Source organism: Gymnoscopelus braueri, assembly GCF_963280865.1.
Source record: "Gymnoscopelus braueri genome assembly, chromosome: 9".
Taxonomy (NCBI): domain Eukaryota; kingdom Metazoa; phylum Chordata; class Actinopteri; order Myctophiformes; family Myctophidae; genus Gymnoscopelus; species Gymnoscopelus braueri.
In genome coordinates, this window is record NC_137610.1 from 52,270,678 (window position 1) to 52,283,117 (window position 12,440).

The 12,440-nt window shown below is 42.3% G+C and overlaps 1 protein-coding gene across 1 annotated transcript; it reads left to right on the forward strand.

The window, feature by feature from the left end:
• Positions 1 to 1,101: 1,101 nt before the first annotated feature.
• On the forward strand, positions 1,102 to 2,460 carry LOC308092377 (tRNA-dihydrouridine(20) synthase [NAD(P)+]-like; the record flags this gene model as incomplete). Its single annotated transcript, XM_080438227.1, has 1 exon — positions 1,102 to 2,460. The coding sequence occupies one exon, from the start codon at positions 1,102 to 1,104 to the stop codon at positions 2,458 to 2,460; it is 1,359 nt and encodes a 452-aa protein (XP_080294353.1).
• Positions 2,461 to 12,440: the final 9,980 nt, after the last annotated feature.

The window sequence follows — 12,440 nt, forward strand, 5'->3', positions numbered from 1 at the left end:
TAGGGTCTAATAGGCTGTTGCTAGGGTATAATAATAATAATATAATATAATAATATAATATGGTGTTGATATGGTCTAATACGCAGTTGCTAGGCTCCACTGTAGCTAAATGGCCATTGAAATGCCATCCCCATTGAAATGAATGGGATTTTATAAGCAATTAAAAATGAAATATCTCTAAAAGTAAAATTGTTTCAAAAATTCAAATGGTAGCCGACATGTCCTGAGTAGGCCGAATGTTGAAGAGTTGGAACGGAGTTTGTAGCTTAAAGTATGAAGGACTAGTTAGGGTCCAAAAAAACGGTCGGAATATAGGCAATAACATTAGTGTGATCGCTTTAGCGATCCCACAATAACACTGATTAAGTAGTACGTTTGAATAATGTATATGCAGAGGTGATAATGCTTACATTTGGCTGTTTGCATTTTACCATAAAAAAAGGATGTAAATTAGTTTGTACATGAGCAGTGTTTCCTCTATATGCAATGCTTTTCCAGAGCGTCTGCTCCGGAAAAGCTGGACAACCGCCAGAAAAGGCTCTGGCCATGGCCCAAATGAGCTAATTGATAGCCATGGCAACCCCAGCCATAGCTTGATTCCCCACACCTGCCATTTGATTAGTTAGTCAGTCAACTTTTCACAGTCAGTTTGCACCGCCGATCCCCCCTATTATGCCCATGGGTATGCCCATATATGCCCATATACTGATAACATCAGAGATATCCATATATGGGCATAAAGGGGACAAGGACAGATATATATATAGATCTCCACATGGGAATAGAAGGGATACAGGCAGACAGCGATCTCCATATATGGGCGCGAAAGGGACACAGACAAACGGTTAAAAAGGGTGCTATGACATCAGGTATAATGCATAACAGGGTGGGGCATGCATTCCCTATTTTCGTTGTCCCCAACTTGCATCGTTCCCAAGTAGGCCCGGTGACCTGACTGTGTTGAAACGGCCCAAGTCTCTCTGCCTCTTGGTCAGTGCTCACAAGTGGAGGAGAATACGGGTAGAGTTCCACATGAAAACAGCTTTAATCTTATCCATTATTAACCGCACCATTTAATACATGTCAGAGAACCAACCGACCATGACGTCGGGTGCAGTAGGGAGACTGTGCTTCAGCAACATCACGGCCCTGGCTCCAATGGTTCGAGTCGGCACCCTGCCCATGAGGTTGCTGGCTCTGGACTATGGGGCCGACGCGGTCTACTGTGAGGAACTCATTGACATAAAAATGGCTCTGTGTCAGAGGGTGGTAAATGAGCTGCTGGACACAGTGGATTTTGTTGCTCCAGATGACAGAGTCATGTTCAGGACCTGTGAGAGGGAGAGGGACAGAGTTGTCTTCCAAATGGGAACTGCCGATCCAGAGAGGGCGCTAGCCGTGGCACAGCTTGTGGAGAAGGATGTGGCTGCTATTGACGTGAACATGGGTTGTCCAAAGGAATACTCCACTAAGGGAGGAATGGGGGCTGCTCTTCTTTCAGAACCTGATAAGATTGAGGCCATCCTCAGGACCCTTGTCAAAGGAGTGTCCAGGCCGGTGACTTGTAAAATCAGAATCCTGCCTACACTGGAGGAGACAGTGAGTTTGGTCAGAAGGATTGAGAAGACGGGAGTAGCTGCTATTGCAGTTCATGGCAGGTTTAAAGAGGAGCGTCCGAGGCACCCAGTTCACTGTGACTTCATACAGGCTGTGGCTCACAATGTTTCTGTCCCTGTCATCGCTAATGGAGGCTCTTTGGACCTGGTGAAGAGTCAGTGTGACATCCAGGAGTTCCGTCAGGCCACGGGGGCGTCGTCGGTCATGCTGGCCCGGGCTGCCATGCGGAACGCCTCTGTGTTCCGCAGCCACGGCCTGCTGCCTGTGGAGGAAGTGATGGGGGAATACCTCAAATATGCAATGCGATACGACAACAATGTGTTCAACAGCAAGTACTGCCTGTGTCAGATGCTGAGGGACAAAGTGGAATCTCCAATGGGAAAACAAGTCCAATCGGCGCAGACCAATAAAGAGCTCTGTGAGGCCTTCGGGATGCAGGGGTTTTATGAGAAGATCGAGACCCAAATGCAAACCAAGAGAGAGGCCATCCAGGTCCACAGCCACCCTGAGCACCCCGTCATGGATGGAGATGTCACTGCCATGCCGGTCAGGTTTGAAAGGAGGGAGCGGCCACCACAGATCACTCCTAAGATGTATCTGCTGGAATGGAGCCGCAAGGAGAAGCTGGAGCAGCCGTTATATGAAACTGTTCAACGGTCACGAGACAGAGCTTTCCAATCAACGGTAACGGCAGCGGATAAGAAATACAGGTCGACCTTGTGGGAGAAGTCGAAGAAGTTGGCGGAGCAGGCAGCAGCTATAGTGTGCCTCCATATTCTGGGATTCTGCGCTCACAATACCAATATGAAATTTACCAACAGATGTTTGGTTGTGTTAAACTAGTTTGTATTACTTTAGCAGCTCATGAAGTTCAGGGAAAGAATAAAAATAAAAAAAGGCACTAAACAAATTGTACAAAAGAAAATGACTACTAAAGAGAGGAAAAGGATATACAATAAAAAGGAAAATGCATTTATAAATGTCACTTTCTACTTTATTTTTGTTTGTTTATTATTTTATGTTGTACACCTTCTGCAATGTGAATACGGTGCTCAATAAATACAGAACGTGTTTTAAAAAGATAAGAGAGTGGCCGATCACATGGCCGTAACCACCTACCAACGTCAAGCACCCGCTATGAGTGGTCTGCCGCCTCAAGGCGACTGGTTGCCCCGTCGCTCAGAGGTCCTTCTGGCCGATCTACACGGTCACAGCGTTTCTCTGTTCTGGCCACACAGTGGTGGAATGAACTCCCCACTGATGTCAGGACAGCAGAGTCACTGATGTCAGGACAGCAGAGTCACTGATGTCAGGACAGCAGAGTCACTGATGTCAGGACAGCAGAGTCACTGATGTCAGGACAGCAGAGTCACTGATGTCAGGACAGCAGAGTCACTGATGTCAGGACAGCAGAGTCACTGCCCATCTTTCACCGCAGGCTGAAAACCCACCTCTTCAGGAAACACTACACTGACCCTTCCTCTTAGCCGTGCCTACTTGTTGTCCATTATTTGTATGAGCTCTTGTTTTATTGGATCTTGTTTATTTGATCTCTTGGTTTTAGCTCTTGCTTATTTGATTTTCCTATTTGTCTCATCTGTTTAAGAAAGTAGGTAGCTGATATATTGCACTTTTACCTTAGCGCTAGGTATATATGCTCTTATTGCTTGTTTGAGAAGAGAATGCACTTAAGACTTTTGGTGATTAGTAGTTTCCTTGCCTACCTTTGTTGAATGCACTTACTGTATTGTAAGCCGCTTTGGATAAAATTGTCTGCTAAATGACTGTAATGTAATGTAATGTAATGTAATGTAATGTAATGTAATGTAATGCAGCCTCCAGACCACTGCACCAGTTTCTCTGCTCCAAACAAAGACCTTGTGGTTTATCTGCAGGCTGTTGAGAGTGGCTTTGGCCTGGTGTAATGAGGTGAACGTGACAACTGTTTGTTTTACATAGCTGTCACCTTCTTCTAATGGTATAAATAAGAATGGTCATATTTTCAAGTTTTTCAAAATGGAATAAAAAACAATAAAACAAGCAACATCCTGGAATCCATTTGAAAAACTTGTATGAAAGTATATACCCCTTAACAGATGCCGTCACACTGATAAGAACCTGTATGCGTGCAACCAGTATGCGCGCAATGAACCCATTCTATCAGGTCTCGCTAGGACGCGCCTCACCAGCCAACACACAAGAGGGGGTTGGGGTGTGCTGAAACCAGCGAAACCTCGAAACAACACCTGTGCATCCAGTCTCAATGTTAGTAAACAAATAATTGGTCTATATGAGAACTTTTAACTCATATGGAAAACAAAGTTTTAGTTACTCCACTGCGCCCGCTACATATCTTGTCTATTGAAAGATTCCATTGACCAGATTTTTCTTTCCGGTGAAATATTTTCTTTTCTGGACAAAAAGTTAGATGTGAGGTGGGGGGCTCAAAGTGTTCCCACTAGGGAAAGTAGGCTTTCAACACCATAAAACCGTCTTTGTTTTGGTGAGAAGCTAAAGTGTATTTTTTTTAATTTTTACTACAGACGAGAGGCTGCGCAGCTTGTGGTGTGTGCGCAAGGGCTCGAAAGTCCCTAGCGTTAAGGAGCACTCCTTCTAACGCTATAGACCAGAGCTAATATACACACACACACACACACACACACACACACACACACACACACATGTACACACATTTAATGCATTTTTACACCTTCCTCGTGAAAACAACACAGGAGCTATTATGTAACAGGGAGACCTGTCTCCATTCAGGGTTCTGTGTCACGCCTCAATTACTCAGGTGTAAATAGTCACTGATTACCTCCTCCCCTATAAAGCCTGGTGCTCATTCCTTTATTTCTGTTTGTCTCTCTCTGTATGCACTGGCTTGTCTGAGCAAGGTAGGCGCTGGATTGTTGTTTTGATTTAAAACCATTTATTTTGACTATTGTATGTATTTTAATGGTCCGATGTTCCTCAGGCACCCCCCTCCCTATGCCTCAGTGTTGAGGTTGAGGATCAAAGGCCAAGAGGCTGTTTGTAGGCCATGTTTGGGCCAAACCTCCCCTAACCTGAGGTAAGTTGAGTAATGTTGCCTTTGTACATTGTGCCTTCATATAGTGCTTCTAACATCAGTTTTTTACTTGTAGGCTTGTCTACCCCTGCTATTGGGCCATTGTGTACTCCTGCCATGTGTTCCCTGCCCTACAGTATACACAGACCTTGACTGTTGAGGTAAAATAGTCTATTTTGATGTATAATTATAATGTGGGGGCAAACTGTTGTTTTGTATTATAGGCGTAGCTCCTTAGCTCCAGTGCTGCTTTTGCCCCTTATCTAGACCTGTCATTTATTTTGTATTGCATTTTATTGCATTTCATTGATAACCTTTTTTGGTCACATTCCTAAACCAATAATTTCATGACCGGTGACAAAGATTAAGACGAGACCAGATCAAGTTGAGACTGCGTCTACTGTTGTCCTAGTAACAGCAGATGTTGTCCACGGTGAAAGAACACGTAGCTGTCCTCGTCAATGCCTGTTGTTTTTTGTTTTCATATCACAATGTCAAAACATACCGATCTGATTCTTGTTTGGATGAAGAAACGTCAGACAGACGAACACTCACGTTGCGTTGGGCGCTGGCTCTCCGTTGGTTTTGTTGTTGTGAGAAACAGGAAGACAACCACTTCTTCCTGTCTCTCTAACAATAGATTTAAACGTTTTATAAATGCTACTATTTGCCATTGGAGTCGGAGTCATTGTGTGTAAGGTACAATATCTATTCAGCCCATTTAAAGCGTGGAAATAAAGGCATCAATGAATACATAAATAAATAAATAATTGTTTATCCCCTCGGGGATTCGAACCACTCCCAATGTCAGCATAAATTCACCAGAGAGGTGCTTACACCGGTGAGCCATTCTTCTCACAACAATTGTGTACCGTTAACAACTCATAGACTATACAACCAGCCATTAAAAAACAAAAGAGACATGGTCGCCAGATCAACTTGAGACAAGTCACCACACTGATTTTATTTTACTGGTCTCCAACACACGGCTGTTTAGTACAGATTTGTTTCTAAAATATCTCACCATGATCATCTATTATTCATTATATTATAGGCTACTTAGAAATAGTAAATATGATGCATGATAGGTTAGATAAACTGTTAGTTTATGAGCAATGGTAGGCCTAATGATCAATGGTTATTTATATTGACCAGATCTGTAGAGGGCGCAGGTGAGTAATTTAAATAATTTCCGTCTGGTGGACATTATTTATTTTCTGCCCAAAAAGTGTATTATACAGAGAAGGTGGTGTGCTGAGATGTAACCCACCGTGGAGAATAGTTTTTCAGCAACACAAAACAGCCTTTGTTTCGATGAGTAGCGAAATCGTTTTCTTTAGTTTTACTACAGTTGGAGACCTCGCACGGTAGTGGAATTTTCAGTCAATGGGAGGAGCACCGCTCCTAACGGAGACCAGAGCTCTAAATGGACATGACTTGAAATGCCATTTTCTGTGCAGCGACTGCAACTGTATCTTAAAACATACTATTTCCAGGTGATTAGATTACATAATCATTAGCTTCAATAATTTGTAGGACATTTAAAATTGACTGGTCAATAATCACGTCACTGTAATGTGGGGTTTCAGACACTTTTGGCCATATTTTCTCTATAATTGGTCATGTTATAAACAGTTTATCTACTCTATATCATGCGTCATATTTACTATTTCTAAGTAGCCTATAACATAATGAATAATAGATGATCATTGTGAGATATTTTAGAAACAAATCTGTAGTAAACAGCCGTGTTGGAGACCAGTAAAATAAAATCAGTGTGGTGACTGAGGTCTCAAGTTAATCTATAGTGACCATGTCTGTTTAGTTTTTTAATGGCTGGTTGTATACTCTATGAGTTGTTTATGGTACCTATTTGTTGTGAAAAGAATGGCGCACCGGAGTAAGCACCTGTCTGGTGTATTTATGCTGACTTTGGGAAGAGTTCGAATCCAAGGAGGGAATGAACATTTATTTATATATTTATTAATTCATTGATGCGTTTATTTGCACGCTTTGAATGGGCTGAATAGTGATTGTACCTTACACATGTTGACTCCGACAAATAGTTGCATTTATAAAACGTGTAAATCTATTGTTAGAGAGACTGACACAGGAAGTGGTTGTCTTCCTTTTCCTCAACAACAACAACAACAAAACCAACGGAGAGCCGTCCATAGCTATGTGTTTTTTCACCGGGGACAACATCTGCTGTTACTAGGACAACAGTCGACGCGGTCTCAACTTGATCTGGTCTCGTTACAAATTGAAACACTGGCAGCAGTTCCGGTAGGAGACACAAAAAGTCTCCTTTGTGTCTCCTACCGGAACCGCTTCCCACCGGTCCGCTGGTCATGAAATTATTGACTTAGGAATGAGACAAAAACAAAAAAAATATCCATGAATTCAAGTTAAAAAAAAGTCATTTTGGGGGTGAACTATCCCTTTAAGTGTTTTGTGTTTTTCACTGTAGTGAAATACTTTGATCTCTCTCTCTCTCTCTCTCGCTCTCTCTCTCTCTCTCTCTCTCTCTCTCTCTCTCTCGTTATTACCATTCGATCTGTGACTTTAACCAAGCCCAATGTTTAAATAAATGTACTTTTATCATCTTGAGAAGCACGTCTTGCTCCCTTCCTTTACAGAATATGAACCTGTGTTGTAATTCAGTGTGGTTGTTTTAGCATTTTAATTGATTCCTTGGGTGAAACTCCCATGGCGTAGTCGAAGTTACTGATCTGTTATATTTCTGCCATGGTTACATATACTGAGAACACTAGATGAACAGAACTGGATCAGAACACACCATAGTTGGCCATTATGCCCATTTCCTGTCCTTTTAAATCCAGTAGCTGTAGTAAGCTGGTGATACAAACGTTAATTTCAAACTGTCTTCATATGGTCTAGCTGTCTTTGAGGCGTAACTAGATGACGCCTGCCACGACAGACAGAGACCTCTGGTTAGGATGGGCAAACAAGTCCTGGACCGCTGGCGTAGCAGAGATATTGGGGGAAAAAAGAGGATCGGAAAACAAACAGAACATCCGACAAAATTCAAACTGTCTGGATGTGAATGAAGTGTGAAGCTGAATAAAGATAGCACTAGTACTGGAGCATGAGTGTGTGCAGGCTTCATACCTTTCTTCATGATCACTTCTAACCCAGCACCTCAAATAAGCGATGTCTGTATTGCATTAGTTTTTGAATTAAGTGTGGAGCAACATTTAATTTGTGTAGATATTGACTGCATTACTGCATTATTGACTTTGATGTGGTTTTATTGGATCTGTGTTTGATGTGTCGTGTGTTTTAAAAAAACAAATATGTTGCTTCATTCCTTGACAAATGCAAATTACATGTGAACAATCAATACATATGTATTCATAATGCTGTTGTCATTGAGGCATTTTTTCATCTGGGCAAAGTATAGCATGTTTGTATTATAATGGATCTATAAAGGTTTAGGTTCAGAGCCAAACCCTGAGGGTCTTGTCGAAACGTTGGTTTCTGTATTTAAAAATATAATTTTGTTTTGCATTGTGGCTATGAGCTGTGTGGCCTCCTTCCTTTTATCAGTTGTTTTATCAGTTGTTTTATCAGTTGTATCAGTTATGGGGCGGCCATAGCTGAGTGGTTAGTGAGCCCGCCTAGGGAACCAGCTGGCCCTGGTTGCCCCAGGTTCGATTCCAGGCTATCCCAGCATATGTGCCTGTTACGGCCAGCCGTATTTGTATTTATTATTATATATTTGTATTTGGTTTATTTAGGTAATTATGATGCTTTGGAATATTGTGGGATTATTTGTGGCTTGTTTTATATTGTTTTTCTATGTTCCATATAAGGTCATGAGTGGTGGTGGAAGCTGTGAGTCTGAGTCTGGGTGTGGTGCTGGTATGAGTGAGTGAGTGATTGACTTCCAGCTGTCCAGATTGACAGGTCCAGCCTCTGGCCCTGTTCCCCTGCTCCCATTCGTCGTCCCTTTGTCTCCGCCCAAGCCAGGGTTGGCTGTTCTCTGAAGCTCACCTACAAAAGCTCATTCTGCCCTGACTGTCAGGGGGACTGGTCGCTCTCATTTGAAAGAGCAAGCAGAGATTCAATCCCTCTGTCTCCCCGAACCCATGTTTGTTTGTTCGTTCGTTCCTTTGTCCTTCAGTTACTTTGTTTGACCTTGTTTTCTGACCCGTATTATTGAGTTAGTTACTTTGTATATATTTGCCTATTTCGTTCATTATTGTATTAATCTGTTCACTTGCCTTGTAGGGGTGTTTGGTCTTCTTATTTGGTTTAACCACTTTGTTATTTGTTTCTGTTTATTCATTAGTTAGGTAAGTAAGTTTAGCAATTGTATTTTTCTTTTGTTAGGTTTAGGTCAGGGGGTATTTTTCTTTAATAGGTAGACATTTTGCCAATGTAAACCGACACCCTGAAGTTTTTGGCACTTATGAAAAAAAGACAAAAAGAGCTTGAAATCTCTGCACAAAAAAAGGGAAATAAAATCAATTCATTTTTGAAAGCGACTTTGTCCTCCATTATTATGTCACCTCCCCTACCCTAGACAGGGGGTCGTAACATAATTTGGGGGCTCGTCCGGTCCAAATTATAGCATAATATCGATCCAAATTATAACATAATTTGGGGACTCGGTATCGGTTTAAAATTTACCCCTGAAACTTCCAAATTTTGAGTATTGAGTCGGTTTAATTCTTTCGTTTTAACAGGTTGCATGGGTTTGGTTCGGTTCGTTTTGGTTCTGGTGAGTAGTCAATTAAGCTTTGTTCCATTTTTGTTTTGGTTGGCAGGTTAGGTAGAGTATTTGATTCGTTGTAATGTCCGCTGTAGAAACAGATGAGGTTGCATTCACTTTCCCAACTTCTCCCACTTTAGACAAATTAGATAAATGCACTAAAATTGAGTTAAATTGGATGGCAAAAGTCTTCCAAATTTTGGTCCCATCGGGTGCCAATAAGGCCAAACTGAGGTCTTTTGTAGAGGAAAAACTTACTGAAAAAGGGCTCATAAAGAGTGTAAGCACCGGGCTGGCGGAGAATATGGCTGGGCGTTCGGGTGAGAATGTAGAGGCGGCTGCTGACACAGACTCCCCTGCGCTCACTGAGCTTGAGGATGGAGAGGCTAAAGCCTCACCTCAGGACTCAGAAACAGACCCGCTTATAGCTCGCATCACTGCTGGGGGGGACTCACATAGTCTAGGGCTGGCCCTCCGCCTCCGAGAGGTGGAACTCGAAACAAAAACCAAGGAGGTTGAGCTGATGCAACTCCGCATCAGGGCCGCAGAGCTCGACAGGTCGCCTGCCCCTCAGCTCAGAACAAGTGGTTCTGGAACTTCGGGATGCCCTCCAGATTTCAACGTCAGTAAGCATATTCCTCTGGTACCACACTTTAAAGAGACAGAACTTGATTCTTACTTTGACACTTTTGAGCGCATTGCAACCACGGTGAAATGGCCTAAGAATATGTGGAGTCTATTACTGCAATGCAAATTAGTGGGAAAAGCTCGGGATGTGTGTGCAGCCTTAACTGTTGAAGAGAGCCGCACGTATGAAGTTGTAAAAGAAACCATACTACGGGCATATGAGTTAGTGCCGGAGGCGTACCGCCAAAGGTTTAGGTCCTGTGAAAAGACTGCCAACCAAACACATGTGGAATTTGCCAGGGAGAAAAGTGTTTTGTTTGACAAATGGTGCACTTCGAACAGAGTTTTGACTATTCACCAGTTCTGTGAGTTAGTCCTATTAGAGGAATTCAAATAATGAACAAAAGGTTGATTCTGTGTCCCAGGTTGCTGCGTGCGCCGAGGAATTAGTTAAATGCGTGTGTGTCTGTGTATTAGGATGATCATCTGTTTCGTGTGGTGACTTTGACTTCGGTTGTGTCTTAGTCCTTTTGTCCTTCTGTCATCTGTGCTTGGGAGGGCACACATGACAGAAGAAACTTTGTGCCCCTTACCCACTCGTTTTCTCTTTGAATCCCTATTACCCACTCAGTGATCGTGTATTTGATTTTTCCCACTCGATAACTTCGTTCGTACCCCTTTTCCTCCCCTTCGTGTGTTTTTCTGATTGTCTCTTCGTTTGATTTGTAAATATGCAAAAAAAAATAACGTGAATTTGGAAAAACCCTGCCATTGGTTTTCGTTTTGTCTGGTGCACTTGCACTTTGTTCTCCAAAAAAAAAAGCTATGGCTTTGTTTTTTAGAAAGAATAAAAAAGACAGCCTTCTTTGGGGGAACATGCACAACAGACATTTCGTAGCAACTTCTTTGTTTGGTCATTTTGTTAAAAGTTATTGGCAGACCCCTTTTAACACTCGCATACATTTGTAGTCCTGTTTTTATTATTCCGATGGTGTTTTATGCGTTTGTGCCACTCGGGCTTTGTAATACACCCTCCACGTTACAGAAAACAGCGAGGTGTACCTCATGTGTTTTGCAGTAAATTCCAATCACTGATTTGAGCATATTCATACTTTGGAGGCTGAGGGACCTCATTTTTGAAACTTAGGATGGTGAGTTCGGCTGTGCATTATGTGTCTCTCGTTTAGCCCCTTCTGGAGATAACTTTTGGGGGGGGAAGTTTTCTTTAGGGAGGGGGGTGTTACGGCCAGCCGTATTTGTATTTATTATTATATATTTGTATTTGGTTTATTTAGGTAATTATGATGCTTTGGAATATTGTGGGATTATTTGTGGCTTGTTTTATATTGTTTTTCTATGTTCCATATAAGGTCATGAGTGGTGGTGGAAGCTGTGAGTCTGAGTCTGGGTGTGGTGCTGGTATGAGTGAGTGAGTGATTGACTTCCAGCTGTCCAGATTGACAGGTCCAGCCTCTGGCCCTGTTCCCCTGCTCCCATTCGTCGTCCCTTTGTCTCCGCCCAAGCCAGGGTTGGCTGTTCTCTGAAGCTCACCTACAAAAGCTCATTCTGCCCTGACTGTCAGGGGGACTGGTCGCTCTCATTTGAAAGAGCAAGCAGAGATTCAATCCCTCTGTCTCCCCGAACCCATGTTTGTTTGTTTGTTTGTTCGTTCGTTCCTTTGTCCTTCAGTTACTTTGTTTGACCTTGTTTTCTGACCCGTATTATTGAGTTAGTTACTTTGTATATATTTGCCTATTTCGTTCATTATTGTATTAATCTGTTCACTTGCCTTGTAGGGGTGTTTGGTCTTCTTATTTGGTTTAACCACTTTGTTATTTGTTTCTGTTTATTCATTAGTTAGGTAAGTAAGTTTAGCAATTGTATTTTTCTTTTGTTAGGTTTAGGTCAGGGGGTATTTTTCTTTAATAGGTAGACATTTTGCCAATGTAAACCGACACCCTGAAGTTTTTGGCACTTATGAAAAAAAGACAAAAAGAGCTTGAAATCTCTGCACAAAAAAAGGGAAATAAAATCAATTCATTTTTGAAAGTGACTTTGTCCTCCATTATTATGTCACCTCCCCTACCCTAGACAGGGGGTCGTAACAGTGCCGATGATATGAAATTTGTCCCTGAGCAAGACTCTTAACCCCAATTGCTCACAGGTTCTCATTGGAAACAAGACCGCAAGGACTTTCATGAACGACCTGTTAAAAGGAATTATCCTTATCCTTATCCTTAGTTGTATATCTACCGTGCAGGGGCGCCTAACTCTGATCAGGGGTGCGGGAGCCCACATTCAGGTAGAAACTTAGGTTGTTTGAGATTGATTTGAGATCGCTTTCATTGGTGCGCAACACCGTCGTGACTCAAAGTATAAAACCCAGGA